The following is a 17,865-nucleotide window of genomic DNA, read 5'->3' as shown; positions in this document are numbered from 1 at the left end:
CTGACTATCAAGGCCAAGTAGCATTTTTATTGTACACAGTAGGCAACAAGAAGTATTCATGGAACCAAGGGGCTCCCTTGGGGTGCCTCCTGGTGCTTTTATGTCCAGTGGTAAAAGTTAATGGAAGGCCACAACAACCTTCATAGGCAGGACCCTCAAGGGTTCATATCCCTCAGGAACAAAAGCTCGCTTCTTCCCTGGGTGGAGAACACAAGCCAGCTCAGGTGCTGGCTGAAGGCAAAAGAAACATGGCATGGAAAAAAAGGAGGAGGGATGTCATAAGTACAAAATAGAATCTCATATTGCAGAAAGACAGATAGTGACTTTCACCGCCTAACCTTTGGCATGGTAGATGCTTATATATTTTAACTTATTTGCCTTTTTCCCAGTTTTCTGTTCTCTTGCCATTGTATTATGATGTATGATGATGATTAACCTTATAATCTGGTCTAGTCCACAAGTTACGGAATACTGAGACAAGATTCCAACATAACTAGAAGAGGAATAGAACAAGGATCCTGAACCTAGAGTTACAAGGGTTTGGACTCTCTCCCTTGGGGGCAAGTTGAATACAATCTGTATGAGTGACAGCAGCATAAATTGGATGGGAGCATTTTAGGGGGGAAAGGACTGTAAATTTAGAAAGAAAGGCACATGTGGATGTTGAGCTGCCAAGGGGTGGACTGTAGTGGCATTTATCATTTTCTCTTAAAAAAAAAAACAAAAAAAACCTAGCATCTGAATACTCTTCCTGATTTGGAGATTTCTCCAAATAAAGTAAATATTGGCGGAGGAGTTTTTACTTTTCATAGAGAAACCTAAGGGACTCTGTTTATTCTCTCCCCATCTCTGACAGCTGGTGCCTGGACAGGTGTCTTAGATTTAGCCAATCAAATGGTCCCACATGAGCTTTGAATCTTGGGGGATTAAAGTTAGTAATGATGGGGGCGCCTGGGTGGCGCAGTCGGTTAAGCGTCCGACTTCAGCCAGGTCACGATCTCACAGTCTGTGAGTTCGAGCCCCGCGTCGGGCTCTGGGCTGATGGCTCAGAGCCTGGAGCCTGTTTCTGATTCTGTGTCTCCCTCTCTCTCTGCCCCTCCCCCGTTCATGCTCTGTCTCTCTCTGTCCCAAAAATAAATAAACGTTGAAAAAAAAATTAATAAAAAAAAAAAAGTTAGTAATGATGGGAGGAAACTTAAGAAATTACACGTAGTGATGCTCTTGTCAAGAGCCTAAAGACAGGGATGCCAGCAGCTGTGCCCTAACCAGGATTTTCTGCCATTTGATCTTGTGGTATTTCCTAAATTGGATTTTCCTTAATTCTTTGGCCTTCCTACCAATCCTGTAAACTACTTAGTATCCCTGCAATAAGTTAATCTTTCTCTTGAGTTAGCTGAACCTAGACTTACACACTGATGGGCATTGAGAAACTCAAGGATTCGAGGAAGGGGAGTATTATCTGTAGTCTAGGATGGAAAAATATTCTCTGAACAGCATGTAGGTGAGAAGGGCTTCTGTCCTGTACCAGCTGGAGAGGGATGATGTTTCCTACAAGTCCCTTTTGTCACTAAGAAGACCCATTTATCCGGATAACTGGTGTGGATATTGACAGTTGCCAGGCCTGTAGCCCAGAGATCCAAAGTACTCAGCACTCCTACCCTCTACTCCTGCACCAAAGGGCCATGAAGGCAGAGATGTAGGGAGGGTCCAGCTGTCTGGAGAGGAGCAGTCAGGGCAGGGTTGGCTCTTCTTTTCTCCCAGGACTCCTGCCCTTTGAACCTCACAGCACAGCCGCAGGGCAGCTCCCCAGTCACTCAGGCACAGGTGTGCTTTCTCCTAAACACACACACACACACACACACACACACACACACACACACACACACACACAAAACCTGAACTTGTCTCTCAGCCTCGCCCTGAGAGGAGCAGAACGCAGGTAGGACTGGAGAGAAGGGGGGACTCATTTGCCACTGAGAGCCAAGGCAAAGTGTGCCTCTCTCCTTCCAGGTTCTCGCCCTGGAGCCCTGCGCCCTTCTCGTGGCCACAGCATGAATCCTAACCCAAAAGGCCGCCGTGCTCCTCCCACAGGTTTCCAAGCGCTTACCTTTCTGCTGCTGGGCGGGCGGGGTCCCGGGAGCGGTGGCGCGGTGCCAGGTCGCGGCGGGTGGAGCGCTGCTCTCGAGTCTCTGCCGCAAACTCGCGGGCGCGAATCCGCGGCCCCGGGCGGTCCTTGCGTGGGGCGCGACAGGGCAGGGCCCGGCGCCCCTTTCCCATAATTTCTGGAGGGGGGTCGGGGGGGATCCGGTAGCCGGCAGAAAAAGTGAGGGAACCGCTCACTTTCTTCCCCGGGCCCGGATCTTCGGTCCCAGGAAGGGAGGAAGCCCACAGGAGAATCCGACGGTGGGTCTCGAGGGGGCGGCGCGGCCTCGGACATGCGTCCCTGGGGCGCAGGAATAAAAAACAAGCCTTTCTCGGCCAGGGCCCAGGGCGCCACCTCCCACGGCACCCTCCGCAGCCCAGGACAGCGCGGGGTGGCGGGATTCTCACGCAGTCTGTCGCTCTCAGGGTCACGCGGTGGAGCTGAGGGACAGGGACACACTGCGGAGGAAACGGTTTGCGGAATTCTCCAGCCGCTTTGGCGACCGGGCGGGGAGGCCTGCACCTCTCCGGGCCAGGCTCCAGGCCCCAGGCCCCGGCTGGGTGGAGGCTCGAGTCTGCGGAGTGGTCGGGACCAAGCAGGTGGACGCAGGCTGCGTTTTCTTCCCGGATGGCCGGCCCCGCTTCAAAAGGAGAGTCCCGTTTCTCCTCCTTTTTGCATTTCTGGTACATTCCAACCCCGGCACCCCCTGCCTGAGTGTCCTTTGCCTTCCGGGCCCCCACAGTCCGGTTGCTTCTGAATCGTTTGACTACCCTTCCCCACCGAGCCTTCCGCGGAGCTTTGGGGCCGGGGCAAGTCTGAGGCCGCCCGCACGCCGGAAGTAGAGCTTTCCCCACGCCCCCCGGCTGTCGCGAGCGCACCGCGGGCCAGCTCCGCGCAGGTGGCCGCTCTCTGCGGTCCTGTGGACGGCTGGGAGCTGGGAGTGACGCCCCGCACAAGTGAGGGGGCCAGACTGCCGGGGGTGGGGGGGCAGTGGAACCCACTCCAGGGCGCCTCCTTCGAACTGAAGGTGCTGCTCGGTTTGTGCAGCCAAAGGGCCCAGGCCTCCCAAGGATCTGCTGTTTCAGCCGACCCCCGATGGAGAAACATCGCATCTCTCACACACCGCCGCCCCTCATTTTCTCTAACCGAGAAGGCTCTCCCGCCGGGTCTAGGCTGGCTCTGTCACCAGCGCTGTAAACCGCCCGTGGGGCGCCTGCGCGGGCCAGGGCTCTGCGTGCAGCGGCGGGACGGCACCTCACTCTAGCGAAGGGCAGTAGATAAAAACGCAGAGTTGACTTGGGACTTCTTTGGGGTTAATAAACTGTCTTCCCCCCCTCCTCCTGCCCACCCCTCCGCTGAATCCGCCCCAGTTCAGTAACGATGCCGCTCCGGTGCTGACCTGAAAAAGCCCAATTTCTGGCCTGCGGTAAGAAAGGGAAAGAAGTCAAAGCTTGTGGATATAAAATGGGCTCAAGAGTATACAGCTGATAGGGCGCCTGGATGGCTCAGTCGGTTGAGCGTCTGACTTTTGGTTTTGGCTCAGGTCATAATCTCAGGGTCGTGGGATCGAGCCCTGCATCAGCGCCGTGCTGAGAGTGGAGGCTGCTTGGGATTCTGTCTCTCTCTCCCTCTCTCTCTCTCTCCCCCCTTCCCATCCCCCCCCATCTCTCTCCAAAAAAAATTAAAAAGTGTATGACTGAGCGTGAGCTCGCAGGCCCAGGCTCCTGAACAAGCGTGCCAGCGTGCTGGAGCTGGCTTTCCCCGATGACAAGCGAACTGGTGAAAGACCCTGCGAGGACCTCTTAAGCGTTCTCCTATAAACTTGTGGCACCCGCCCCTGATGGGCCACCTGGAAAGAGATGGGTGAATGCATGCCACTCTGCGTTTCCCTGGACTGGAGGCAAATGTGAGGGTGAGATCTGGGACTGCAGCCCGTGTGTAACCAAGACATCTGTGGGAACAAGGAGGTAAATGTCTAGACAGGCAACAGGACTGTCGCCCTGTGCGGACACACGGCTTCAGCCTGACACCGACAGAGTGAAACTGTGCACACTTTCGGAGGGGTGTGTGAGGGGGCCGGTAAGCCCTGCTCTGCAACGACCCCACCTCTGCCGGGCGCCTGGGGGCGGGGAGGGCTCCAGGGTTGGGTGGGTCTTCACCCTAAGGTCTCCACCCAGCCTGGCAGGGTGAGTACCGGCTTTCTCCCCACCCGCCTGCCCCGCCCCCGGACAGTTGGGCCCAGTGAAAGCCAGAACTCGCTCATTTGCTCCTTGCTGGGAGGAGGGGCGGGTAAAGCACCTAATACACAATAGCCTCCCTTCCCAGCGCCCAGGAGGGCCGCCACTCTACTTTCTCCAGCAAATCAAGGGTCTGGGAATGAGGGAGGGGGGGAGGGCGGGGCCCGCAGTTTGTAGGACCCGCCTCCTACCGCCTGCACCCTGCCGGGTGGGTAGAAAAAAATCAGGTCAAGCCACTCTGGGGTGCCCTGCGCCTTTCCAGGAGTACCTCCCAAGAGACGAGCGTTTTTATCTGCGTTATCTCCTTAATCCCTTTGGTAATCAGGGGAAGGGTTGGCCCTATAATTTGGGCTAGGAAACGGTAGGCTCCTAAAATTTAACTTGCCTGAGGTTAGAAAGCAGAGAAGTCGAGCTCAAAACCTAGGCTGATGTCCAAAGTCGCTTCAGCAGCCGCCTAGGTGTGAAAGAGGATTTTAGAAAGAGGGACAGGTGCAGATGGAGAGGAACTGGGGGCTCCGAGGGGCCCTAGTCAGTGACAGGGAAGGAGGAGGACAGGACACAGGATAACAGGGATGGGTTCGGCCTGTGGTATAGGGGAGAGTGTATTTTAAAACATATCAGAAGGGGTATCAACTGTGTCTACAGATTTCATTTCTTTTTTTAAAATTTTTTAACGTTTATTTATTTTTGAGACAGAGAGAGAGAGAGCATGAACAGGGGAGGGTCAGAGAAAGAGGGAGACACAGAATCTGAAACAGGCTCCAGGCTCTGAGCTGTCAGCACAGATCCCGACGCGGGGCTCGAACCCACGGACCGCGAGATCATGACCTGAGCTGAAGTCGGACGCTTAACCGACTGAGCCACCCAGGCGCCCCCAGATTTCACTTCTTTAAAGTGGAAAAATGCTCTTGGGCAATAAAATAAGGCTGCAGGCCATATGTCACAGGCAAGTTTGAGAACCCAGGATTAGATCTCAGACAAAGGGTGTAGTTTAGGATTTTGATCCTCTAAGCAACATCAGCAGCATATGAAGTTTGTTCTAAATTCGGGATCCAGACCCACCCCAGATGTAATAAATGAGAATCTGAGTTTTAACAAGATCCCCAGGTGATTCCAACATGTTCAAGTTTAAGACATTGGCAGGAGCTATTTATATACAAAGGAATATACCTTTGTATATAAGTAAGTAAGTAAATAAATAAACTTATATTTTTATATATAAAATATAAAAAAATTAAAAAAGAGAAGAAAGAAAGAAAGAAAGAAAGAAAGAAAGAAAGAAAGAAAGAAAGAAAGAAAGAAAGAAAGAGGGAAAGGAAGGGCGGGCTCTGGCTGTCTTAATAGTAGAGCATGCAACTCTTGATCTCAGGGTCATGGGTTCAAGCCCCAATGTTGAGCATGGAACTTACTTTAAATGAATACACCTTATAATGTATATAAAAGAGCATCCCCTGGGACACTCCCCCTACACTCCTCCCCACTCCACAACTCTGGAGGAAGCAGAGAAGAAGGGAAGGTTGTGTTCTCTTTTCATATTCTGTCTGAATGTCTAAATGGTGAAAATAACCCCCTCTCTGAACTTCAGGCTGCACCCTCCTACCCACCCCAGCCTGTTCCCCCACTCTCCAACCCAGAACTATAGGCTTTGCACAGAGCAGATGTAAAAGGAGAGGAGGGATTTTCCTTCCTGGTTCTCCATTCCTTTGTCTAATAAAGGGTGATTCATTTGCTTCTATTTTAAATTTTTTACCTGTTTGAATTCTCCCGCCCCCACTGGCTCAGACGAAGGGAGGGGGATAGAAGTGCCAAGAACCTCCTTCCAATCCCGGAGGGCTCCTGGAAGGTGGCAAGCCCAGGCTGGGAAGGCCCAGAGGGTGGATGCCAGCTAAGTATGGGGAAGAAGGAGGAGAAGGTCTCACAGGTCTGACAGTGCTCCAGGGTGGGTCCTAGAGGGGTGGAGGGGACAGTCAGAGATGGAGGAGGCCCAGCGGACCGGAGTGGATTGGAGGTGATATTTCCAGAGCCCTAGAAGGCAATGTCCCAGTGGATCTCTGGGCGAAGAGCTCCCTCCACAATACGAGAAATCCCTTGAGAAGCCTCGTGGGGGTCTCATCTCCAGTTCTCCTCAAATCCACCGCTCCCCTGGACTCAGCCATCCCTCCCCGAGACCCTGGCTCGGGTTAGACCCTGGGTTGGGATACCGGCCCCATTTAGCAACTTCGTGCTCTCAGGCAAGTTGCTTAACCTCTCTGGACCTTCATTGTCCTTGCCTATAAAGTGGGATGATATACCACGCAACTCATAGGGTAGTTGTTAGGGCTGTATTAGTACTTTTAAAAACTAGTTCAGTGCCTTGAACAGAGCAAGCACTCCACATTGTTGCTGATTAATATTATTATCGTTACACTATTGTAAGGGCGGGGGCAGCCGCCCCAGCACTCCCAAGGGTCCCTCAGACCACGGGCTGGCTTCCAGGGCCCTGACTCAAAGCGCCTCTCCCCGCGCGGCCCCTAGAGGGCGCCCGGAACTCACTTGTCCTGTGTTTCCGTGTTGGAGCCTCCGGTCCGGCTCCCACTTCTGGGTGGTTATTAAGTCGCCGCCGCCTCCAGCTTTCGGGTCTTGCGACTCCTCCCGAAGGAACGGAAGATACGTGGGCTCTGGGACTAAAGGGCTGAAAACCTGAAGGGGAAGGAGCAGCTTCCACCAAAGCCCTCCTTAGGGTGACACGCAGCAGTGGGGGGGGCCTGCGCCCCCTTTGTCCCCCAGCCCTTAACAGCCGTCTTGCACACAAAGGGAGGCCGGATTTCCATAGGCTTCAGGGAGGAAGCGGCGACCGCTGGACCTTCTGAGCCTGGCTAGGGTCCTCGGCTGGAATCCCGGGCGGCCCGCGGGCCCCAAGCCCAGCCTCAGCGCTCGCTGGAGCCCGGGGGCGGGCGGCGGAAGCGCGGGCCTAGGAAATCCCCACCCCCAAGCCGCCGGCAGTCAAGTTAGGCCCTCCTCACTCCGGGCAGGGGGAGGGGGTGTGGGGAAGGGGAGTGCCCTCGACGAGGTGGGGTGGGGTGGGGTGGTGGTAACCGCGGGTAGGAGCCTCTTGGGGTCGGGACCGCCGCGAGTTTGAGGGAACTAAGAATGCCAGCACTAGAGAGTGTGTGTGCCCAGCACCCGCACACCTGTAGCTCCCTGCCCTGGTGCCACATCGCACACCCCAGGGGTCGCGCAGAGGGTGGAGGTATGTGAGGTTGTCCACAGCGATGCAGGCTGTGACCGAGCAGATGAGTCCGTAGGCACCCCTCCCAACACAACATGAGCACCCACCGCTTCCTCCACTCACTCACCCACCACCACCCTCTCCATCGAACACACTATCTTAAGATTCTGCTCTGATTTCTTTGGAAAATCCGAACCGGATCTAGCCCTCGCTCAGCTTGTTTCATCGGGCTCCCCAGGATAAGGAGTCCAGGCGTGGGTGCAGGGGAGCGGTGCCAGGGGCCTCCCTGGGCTGGCATTGGGCAAAGAATTCGAGCCACGCGGGAAAAGCCGAAGTGACTCGCGTTAGTTGCCAGGGCAGCGGCCTGGCCGTGAGGCTCCAAACTCTGAGCTGATTAGGGAGCAAGACTCCAAGGACTGCGTGGGAGTGAGAAGTGTGTGAAGATGGGCACGAGGGGGGAGCTTGAGAGAAGGGGTTTCCTCCCGCAACTGGTCTGAGGGGCCCTCAAGGCAGCCCCGGGGCCCCAGCTCGGCACCTCCCACGGCATTGCCTCCGATTCCCAACTGCGCCAGCTCTGCCCAGCCCGGAGGGAGGTCCCTCTTAGTAGTAGTCTCATACACCTGGAAACACCTTGCCCTCCTGCAAGCACACCATAAGCAGGATGCCCATCTGGGTCCTGGGCCCAGGGCAAACCCCACACCTGCCACCACAGTAGGGACGTCACAAGGCAGTGCTCAGGCCGTGCCCACACAGCCCCCAAGCACAGATCGGCACAAAGCCGCTATTATAGTTAACAGGTTGAGCCAGATTCTCTGTGTACCACCGGCGGCACAACACAGGCCTCTAGGACCCCAGCCCTGCCTGGGTTTCTGGGCCCCACGGGCCACCACCCACTCAGCCACCTCGCTGGGCTGCGCCTGGTCTGAGCCGGAGCTCAGGGCTCACTCGCCCCGCAATTTGGTCCGGGCAGTGAGCTCACTCAAGCCAAGGAAGGAAGCCGATCTTTCTGCTCAGGCAGGTTCGTTAATTCCTCTTCTCTTTCCGCACCTCTCTTCACAGTTATTCGGACACTGAGTTCCATTTCAATTTCTGAACAGAAACGACCATTTCCGGCAGGCGCGGTGGCCAGCCGGGAGTTGTGAGCTTTCTGCTGCGGGTCTTTGGCCCTGACTGTGACCCTCGCAGCCCCCTCTCCACCAGCCTCCGCCCCCTCCCCCCACCAGGGGCCGGGGTGTGCGGTTTCAGCTGCCCCCGGCGGGCCCCCGAGCCATCCTGGCCTTTCCCCGCTGCGCGGCCTCGGCCGATGCGGGATTCGCCCGAGATTCGGTCCCAACGAATTCCCGGTGGAGACGGGGGAGTCTTGCGCGGCCCCTGGGCTCTAAGAGCCTCGGTGCCCCTGGGAGTCTGGCACCCCAGGGACGTCTCCCCCGAGGGCCTGGGCGCGTGGGAGGGGCCCCTGGAGAGAGCGCGACCCTGGCCTCCCGCAGCCAGCGAGCGCCGAGAGCCGACGCGCGCGGAGCCGGGTGACCTCCAGGGCCGGGAGCCCGGCATGCGGGATGCCCACTTCCACGCGAGTCCCCGACAAGCTGGACGGGGTCGGAGAGCGGTAGGGCGGAGGGGGCATACGCCCGCGTGGTTATGAGGGTGAACCTTAGCTGTTTGTGAAGATCAGGGAGGTAGAAGGTATTTCGGGGAGGGGTGTATAATGCCTAATTTTGCAGTTTGTTTTGTAAAAGGGGGCGAAGGGTTCTGGGGAAGAACCTGGATTGGAGCCTGCTGGGGAGGTTGGGTTTGTTCCGGGCAGAGGCTCCCCACTCCTGACTCAGCTGGACAGTCCGTGGCCAGAAAATATCCAATAGTCTCTGGGGCCAGCAGCCTCTCGAGGGGGTCTCCAGGATTGGGAGGTGGGAGGAAGGCCCCAGTCTCCACTGAAGTTCACAAACTCTGGAATCTGACGGGGGTGGGGGGGGTGCACTGAAGGTGCGTCCTACAGACAAATGGAGAAGATACCCCGCCAAACGGAGAAGGTACGGGCCTGGCAGCTCCAGTCCCTGCAGGACAGGAGGGATCAGCTAGACCTGCCCAGGCAGAAGGAAATGAATTTGGTGGTTCCGGGAGGCCATTTCCGGATTTCTCCTGGCCAGGTCCTGGGTGTTTCAGACGGTGCAGGCGGGAGGCGGGCTGCAGACCCCGTGTTGTGGCCAGAACCTTCTCCCCAAGGCAAACTGCATGTCAGGGCCCTGCCTGGTCACCCAAAGGGCCTGGGGGGCGGGGCGGGAGGGCCAGCCTTAGTCCTTTGGACCCAGAATCCTCTTCTCCTGAGGAGATCAGGCTCCAAGGGGGGCCACATGAGGGATGGATAAGCACGGCCCCACCCAGTCGAATTTCCCTTTGGGCCTACTAGGCTGGGAGGCTGCTGGGCTTTGTCCCCCACCCCCGTGGCATGGCAAGTCCAGGATGGCGGCCTGGGCAGGGATGAAGGAGAGTGTCTCCGAAGGTTTCTGTGACTCTGCACCCTCCCCCCAACATAGCTCTGTATACCTGAACAAGTCCCACACCCACTCCCTTCTAGTTTCTAGCCACCAAGTTCTGTCACACTCCCATCCCAAAGAAAGAGCCTATCTCCCCCCCCCCCACACACTTAATTCCCCCAGGATGGCATGTCCTCAGAGCCTCCACCACCTAGCTTCTTTCAGAAAAAACAAGTCAGTTTTGTGCACCTGAGATTGGTCTCATAGGCAGGGGGACTGGATGTTACAGGGAGTGTTGTGTCCCATGGCTGCTGTCCTGGCTGGAGTGGGTGTGGGGCCCCCTGAAGGTCCCTAGGAAGTCACTTACTCAGATCTCTACTAGGCCAGGCTAGTGCTGGGAGCCAGAAAATCCTACTAAGAGCACTACAGGATCCTGGCCCAATTACTGACTCACTGTGCTCCAACCTGTGGGGCTTACTGAGGAAGGGCCTAGAACCCTGGAACTCCTAGCAGATGTTAGTACCCCCCCCCCCCCGTGCATCACACACCCTTAGACCCCCCCACACCAGCAGTGCGCAACTACACCCACTCAATCACAACCAATCACACACACTCACCGACAGGGACAGTCACCCACGACGATCCACACTCTCTACTTCATTCCCCCATTATATACTGTCACACACAAGTATATATAGTAAAATACACATCTCATATATGATTACATGTCGCACATGATTACATATCACACACAAGTGTATTCACACCATTACGGGTGATTCACGATTACAAACATTCGCACATTTAACACAAAAAAGGATTCACGAGGAGAAACTCACATGTACTCTCACACACACTGACACGGGAGTCATACACAGTCACAGATTTGTGTGGGTGGTCCCCGGTACCCCGGAAGACACAATCCCATTCGCACATGGTCACACAGACCACCGCAAGTTCGTGCGTATGATGCTAGTTTCGATTTGCGACTTAAGCAGAGACAAGCACGTAACAATAGTTGCCAACACAATGACACGCTTAAACACTGTTACATTCACGATCGGTTACATCCCGAAGGCCCATGCCATCACAAACACACAATGCACACACGCGCAACCCTCACGCCCAAAGACAGTGTATCTTCTCAAGCATCCGCGTCCCAGGAGAGCCTGGCACTCCTTCCTTTCCTCAGGTCTGTTTCTCTCTGTCCCCCTCCTTCCCTCTCTCCAGGACCTGCAGGTTCTGGTCCCCGGGTGTCCCTTATGCCCAGACAGCAGCAGCTGCCCCAGCAGCACCATTTCACACCAAACCCAAGTAGCTGCAAGGTGCTGGGCTCAGCAAGGAGCAGGTAGCCCTGACTCCGGATCCGGAGGGTTTTATTATTTTTTCACATAAATTACACAAGCACTTTATAAAATGGTTACACAGAAAACACCTTATAAGTGCATAACTTAAGCTCCCCGTAGGAACAGGATCTGGAGAAGCAGGCTGAGTCTGTGTGAAAACCTGCCTGTGCGTACCTGGGTGCGGCTAGGATGTGTGATGGGGGCCTGGAGGGCCGTGACGCTGTCGTGTGTGGGGTAGTGTGTCACAGTGTGGCCGTAGCCTCGTGTTTGTGAGAAGTGCCATGCTGTTCACAATGCAGCTGGGTCACCCCTAGCTTATGCCTGACAGTGAGAGTCAAGGGTGTGAAGGCGATGGCCCTATGTGTGCATGACACTCTGTCGTAGGTCCTCTGTGTTTGGCTCTGGGTGACACCACCAGAGACCGTGAAATCGCCTCTGTGTGGGCCTGCGGGCGTCCACGTGTGATGGGGAGTGGAATACAGAGGAGTTCTTCCCAGAGCAAGTTCAAATGACAGCCTCTGCTGTCCTCCGAGGACCCCAGAAACTTATTCCCCAACGTCCTCTGCCTCTCTCAGTCCCACGTTAAAAATCAGAATAAAATAAAATAGACGTAAACTGAGAGGACTCTGAACAGTTCCAGGGGGGCGCGGGACCACTTAGGCGTCTGGAACGAGGTCGCGTGTCCCTGTCTCCCGCTCTTTTTTCCCCCCCACCAAAGAGAAAACAGCGTCGGCGCCGAGCGCAGGGGGCACCACGTTCCCCTCCCGCGCACAGTCTGAAGCAGGAGGGGGTGGGAGAGAGTCCCGGCTCTCAGCCCCCGCGACCCCCTCGGCTGGACCCGGGCTCTCTCCGGGCAGAGCGGGCAGGCTCACTCGCAGGCGGACGCCACGGACGTGACGCTGGTGATCTTGGTGGAGTCGTCAGACCACGGCTGCAGATTCTGCAGGGCGAAGAGCGAAGAGTTGTGCACGCATAGCGGGTCGGCGGGCAAGGGCTGCGCCAGACTCTTCTGGAAGGCCTCTTGCTGCAGCTGCAGGAGAATCCGGTTCGCCTGCTGCCTCTCAGCCTCACGCTCCTCCGCGGTCTGCCGCCTGCACCGGGGACAAGCCGTTACCGACGCTTCCAGCGCGCTCCCGGGAAACAGCCTGGACGAGCACTGCTTCCTTCACAGCCCCCAACTCCATCTTGGGCCCCTTTAACACACACCCCAATCTTGAGGGTCCTGACTCCGACACAGACTGGAAACCCCACAAGTAAATGGAGCGCAGGATCCCCGGGGGAGCTGTGGGGAAATCCGCCAGGCCCAAGCATCTGGAGCTCCCCATGTCCCACTAGCCTCGGAGGGCGCAGCCAGGGGTAGGGTGGCATCTCGTCTCTCCCCAGCTCTGCGGTGCCAAGCCTGAGGCGCCTCACCCTCCCCAGCAGTCCAGGGCAGAGGCGGGAGCCGGTGGATTGCCTTCGAGCTGCTTTGCCAGACCTCTCTTCTCTGCGAAACTCTCCCAGCCTTCCTACCTCCTGGGCCGAGCCCTGTGCCCTGCCGGGACTCCCGCCGGACCAGCGCCTTTCTCCGAGGCGGTCCAGGGAGGCGATGACTCACTTATTCCATTTAATGCCTCCCCTCCACCCCGTCAACTGAGATCAAACGTCTGTCTCTAAGGTGGACAGACCTAATGGGAGTCCCGGGGGCCTCCAGAAGCAATTTGTAGGCGATCGATGAAGCCGCGCGAAGCCGGCGAGGGCCTCTCCCAGCGGTGGACGCCGGCCTCCTGCCCGCCGCCCCTTCTTGCCTTTAGCTCCGCGCGTCTTTCCGTGTCTCGCCTTCCCCTTCTTTCCTGCATTTCAAACTGCCTGAGCCTTTCTCTTCCTTTTCGGCTTTGTGTCCTTCTCTCTTGTTGTCTCTCACCCCACCCTCTTCGTTCTCTCAGAATTAAGAGAATTTGTTTGAAACGAAAATGAAGGTTTAGTCATCCATTGCTTTCTTTTATTACCCTAAGGCTTCTTCAAGCTGCCTGGTTTTTCCTTTTCTCCCTGGGGTGGGGTGTTTATCTTTGCCCCTTCCCTTCTCTTTGCCTGACACTCTCGGTGATCCCAGAGCCTTCCAGGGACGTGCCTCGCTCCCTCCTCTCGCCCAGGCTGCAGCCCTGGTGGGGCCTTGGGAACACCAGTGCCCACACCCCTGCTCTGCCGGCCCTAGCTACCTCTTTAACTAGATCCCAGAGGTCTGAAGCCATATACTCCATTTCTTCCCCAACGACAGGAATGGGGTGGAGGCAGAGCCGTGGGGGCAGCGGCTTCCTGTGGAAGCCACGCCAGTGGAATCCCGGGCAGATCCCTCGCCTTCGTTCAGAAAAAGAGGAAACTCCAATTCCTTCCTCCAGCGCTAGGCCCACTGGGCCACGGCGCCGTGGACGTCGCCCAGACTCTCCTGCGCTCTCCCCCCTGAGGCCTGAGCTAGTGAGAAACTTCTGGAACCAAACTTGTGGAACCAAGTATGCGGGCCAGATGTGCGGGAGGGGTGCAAGTGGGTACAGCTGGAGAAAGCGCCGGTGCTTGCGGTGAGTAAGGCTGCCTAGGAGTGTGGGACGTTGAGAGAGAGAGAGAGAGAGAGAGAGAGAGAGAGAGAGAGAGAGAGATGTATGCGTGGTGGGGGGATTTTAGTGTACTGGGTGTGTGACGGGAGAAGGGTAAATGTGTGTGTGGCGTGCGCCCGCACACACACAAACACACACACCCATCTGCTCCTAATTGATCCCCCTTTCAGTGGGACTCTCCAAAACCCCGCTGCAGCCGGTACGGATTGATTTTCCTCTTCCAGGGTGGGAGACCGGCTGCGTGAGGGCCTGGCTGAGTGTCCGGGGAGGAGGGAGTCAGAGGGGCCCAGGCTCCGGGTTTGGGGCCCGGCAGCTCCGCCAGGAGCCCTCTCTGGGGCGGCAGAAACGAGGCGCAGGCCATCCGGCCTCCAGTCTCCGGGACGGAGGAGGCATGTCTGTAAGCGCTACTTTGTGCAAACAAAAAAGTCCCTCAGCGTTCACTGATTGCCAAAGCCCGGACTGCAAGGACTGACTGTGCTCTAACCCCGCAGGTTCCCCAAGCAGCGGCGGTGACCAGCCGCGTCTACACCAGCATTGAGCATAACGGTCAGAAAGCCAAGAAGCCTCCGGTAAAACAGAGCGGGGGCTCTCCAGCCCCACCCCGGGCATCGGCCTCGGCTGCTCCCGGTTCCTGGCGAGCCTAGCAGGGAACCGATCAGAAGCCTGAGAGCGGAGGGGGCGTGAGCGCCCCAGGAGAGACCCCGGGGGCTGAGAACTGCCCGCCCCGCGCGCGCTCACCTCCACTTCGTCCGCCGGTTCTGGAACCAGGTTTTGACCTGCGCGTCGGTCATTTTGAGCGCCTTGGCCAGGGCGGCGCGCTCGGCCGAGGCCAGGTACTTCTGCCGGTGGAAGCGCTTCTCCAGCTCGCAGATCTGCAGGCGCGTGAAGGACGTGCGCGGCTTCTTCTTCTTGGGGGGCGTCCGGTTCTGATAGGGGTGACCTATACGGCGTGTTACAGTGAAGGGTGAGAGGGCCACTGGAGCGGGAGACAGACAGACGGCAGAGGCAAGCGGCAGAGCGTCAGGAGGCGTCCCAGGCCCGACTCCCCGCGATCAGCGAGCGCAGAGGCCAGACCCCAGGAACGCGGCCGCGATCCTCCCGTCAGCCCTCAGCTCCAAGCCCGCGGCGAGAAACGGCCCCCTCCCGCCCGCCAGGCGGACGCCGCCGCCGCCGCCGCCACGGAGGCCTCCCTAGCCCCGGGCTCCCTCGTGCCCAAGCCAGTCTCCTTGAGGGGCTTGTCTGAGGCGAGCTAAAGGTCGAAGCCCCCCACTGCTCCAGGAAGCTGCCCAGCAGCTTGAAGCCGCACCTGATCAAGGCGGGGGTGGGGGTGGGGGTGGGGGAACCCTGGGTCTTGGCCTGAGCCGCCACCAACACAGCAACATACACAGACACATCACATACCAAGGGGCAAATTGCCTATCTATACACCCGGCCTGACAGACAGGCACACAAGCAGACACATACAGGACACAGGGCAACACAAGGTGACAGTCATTCACTTCCTCAGAACCTTCTTGGGGCCTGAAGCCAGATTAGGGTGGCCGGTGGCTCCCCTAGGTAGGCCCTGTGTGGAACAGCTTTCACCAGAGACCTAAGACCAGTGGGTTCCAGGCTGAGGGTTCCATCAGGGCCCTTCAAGACTGGACTGGCCTGGTGGGCAGGGGAGTGGAATGGCCAGCAGGCTCTGCCTCCCCAGGCCTGAGAGGACTTAGGTTGGGGTCCTGGGGTCCCTTGAGTACCGGGTCCTTCCTGGAGGCCCAGGGCAGAATGGCTGTATTGCCTCTGCTGACCCCCTAACTCCTTTCCACCGTTGGGCCCTGGAGCCCGAGCCCCATGGGAGTCCCACCTCGCCATCGCCATCGGCAGCGGCCAGTACCTCCCGCCGCCTCTAAGGCCCAGCCAGGAACCCAGGCTCAACTCGTGGCTACTTCTCAGCGGGCTTGGGAGCTGGGCTCGGCGGGAGGATCGAGGATCCTCGCCTCGGATCCCAGGAATGCTAAGGGGTAGCTGGAAGTGAGGCCGAAGCAAGGGGCCCGCGCGTGAGCGAGAGCTGAGTGCCGAGAGCGGAAGCGAGAGCGGAGGGAGCCGGAGCGAGCGGAGGAAGGCGCGGAGCAGGCAGCGGAGAGGGCTGCAGTCGGCCGCCGCGGAGTGCGTAATCGTCCCAGGAGTTGTCCTTGGGCCGCCGCGGATCGATCGCCGGTCAGGCCGGTGCATTATTCACACTGGAGGGAACAGGGCTGGGCCCAGAGGGGAGGACGCCAGGCCGGGACCGAACGAAAATGAACCGGGAGGCTCAGCCTCACGCTGCCACCGACCTGGACGAAGCCCGCAGTCCGGGAAAGAGGGCCCACCAGCTCTGCTGCTTTACTCAGGCTTCGGGCCTCTGCCGGCCCGTCAAGCGCAACCGACACTGGAGCTCGGAGCGCGAAGTGAAGTGGTGTGTGTGGTGTGTTTGAGAGCGTGTTTGTGGGGGGGGGGGGACGAGAGGTGGGGAACCTGTTCTTTCCTAGCGTCTGATTCTGGGGCTCTTCGCCTCAGCCAGAGAACGTTGGCCCGGACGGAAAAAACAGTTTGTTCACATCGGGCCCCTTTCTCCAAGATTCCCGAGCCCCAAATGCCGGGGTGAAAGGTAGTCCCGAAGCTACATCCCCCTTCCCTCGGCGACACTGAACCCAGCGACTCCGAGAGGGGATCAGGGAGCGCTTTGCAGAGTAGGGGTCCTGCGGGAGGGACGGAGAGGGGCCCAGGACGGGAGAACTCTTCGAGCATGACGATTCCGCGAGCGTGGAAAGGTGGCAGGCTGCTGAACTCGGGGGAAGCACCGAGAGGAGCTGGGTAACCTGGTGCGTAGAGGAGGGCTGCGGGGAGCCACCGGGCAGGGGAAAGGTAGCGCAGAGCCCGGGCCGCGGCCAGGCGGGGCGCGCGCCGGCCGGACTCACCTGTGAACCTGTCCTTTGTGTATCTGCGGTTACTCTCCATCCAGGGGAAGGTGAGCCCGGTGAGGTTGTTGACACCCGGCACAGCAGGCACGGAGGGAACGGTGGGCAAGCCGGTAGCCAGAGGCTGGGGGTGGGCCACCGCTCCAGCTAGCGGCCTATGAGCCGGCACCCGGATCACCCCTGCAGCGCTCAGCGCCCCCCCGCCGCCGCCGCCGCCGCCGCCCCCGCCGCCGCCGCCTCCCGGACCGGGGCCGCCCGCCAAGGCCATGTTCACGTTGTAGGAGCCAGCCAGCGGGCCCATGCTGCAGGCGCCGCCGCCGCCGCTAGTAGGGCCACCAGGGCCGCTCGGGCCGCCGGCACCATAGGCCCCCGCGCCCCCGGCCCCCGCCCCGGCCGCGGGGCCCCCGCCGCCGTAAGCGTAGGCTCCTCCAACCAAACAGCCAAGGCCGTATTCTCCGTCCTGGAGGCGCGAGGCGGGCCCCATGCAGCCGCCTTGGTCCGGGCTGTTGAGGATCTGGTCGATGCCGAAGCTGATGGGCTCCGCATGGCCGGGGTGGAGATGGTGCGGACCCAGGTGCTCCATGCTGGCCCCCGGCCCCGGCCCCGCGGGGGGGGGCCTGGGCGGCGGCGATCGCTGTGTTTGGCTCGGGGGGCAGCGCGCAGGGGCGCGGAGGCGGCAGCCGCTCCTGGCTGCGCGGAGACTTGGAGGCGAAGTGCGCAGAGGGCTAAAGTAGGGGGGAGGGGAAGGAGAGAGGGGGCGCCGTATTCTTCCCCTCTCAGGCTGCTCCTTCCCCTCTCCGTCTGCTAGCTCGATGTTGACTCTGGGACATCAATCACCGGGCGAAAAAGCCCGGTGCAAGCGAGCCTAGCCGTTTCGGCCGGGTCTCTCCATTGGCTGTGCGTGGAGAGGAGCGGGGTGAATGACAGCGC

At 58.6% G+C, this 17,865-nt stretch overlaps 1 protein-coding gene across 2 annotated transcripts; it reads right to left on the bottom strand.

Moving 5' to 3' along the window:
• Window positions 1-11,418: 11,418 nt before the first annotated feature.
• TLX1 (T cell leukemia homeobox 1) lies at window positions 11,419-17,860 on the bottom strand. 2 transcript variants are annotated; one of them, XM_086680670.1, is made up of 3 exons: window positions 16,936-17,860; window positions 14,735-14,972; window positions 11,419-12,496 (listed from the first exon to the last, which is right to left on the bottom strand). In XM_086680670.1, exons 1-3 carry the CDS (start codon window positions 17,516-17,518, stop codon window positions 12,274-12,276), a joined length of 1,044 nt encoding a protein of 347 aa, XP_086536796.1. In that variant the 5' UTR covers window positions 17,519-17,860; the 3' UTR covers window positions 11,419-12,273. The 2 variants fall into 2 exon arrangements, with proteins under 2 accessions (XP_086536796.1, XP_086536797.1); XM_086680671.1 differs by having other exon boundaries at window positions 14,735-14,936; window positions 16,936-17,823.
• Window positions 17,861-17,865: the final 5 nt, after the last annotated feature.

The sequence above is a fragment of the Puma concolor genome, chromosome D2 (assembly GCF_028749965.1).
Source record: "Puma concolor isolate L17-30 chromosome D2, mPumCon1.1.hap2, whole genome shotgun sequence".
In the NCBI taxonomy this organism is placed as follows: Eukaryota; Metazoa; Chordata; class Mammalia; order Carnivora; family Felidae; genus Puma; species Puma concolor.
The sequence above is the reverse complement of the archived record's forward strand: the minus strand, read 5'-3'. Positions and strand labels throughout refer to the sequence as shown.

Coding starts and splice junctions, on each gene's coding strand:
- TLX1 (XM_086680670.1), bottom strand. CDS start 17,518: ATGGAGCACCTGGGTCCGCACCATCTCCACCCCGGCCATGCGGAGCCC. Junction 14,973..16,935: donor CACAAAGGACAGGTTCACAG/GTGAGTCCGGCC, acceptor CTCCCGCTCCAG/TGGCCCTCTCACCCTTCACT. Junction 12,497..14,734: donor AACCGGCGGACGAAGTGGAG/GTGAGCGCGCGC, acceptor TCCCCGGTGCAG/GCGGCAGACCGCGGAGGAGC.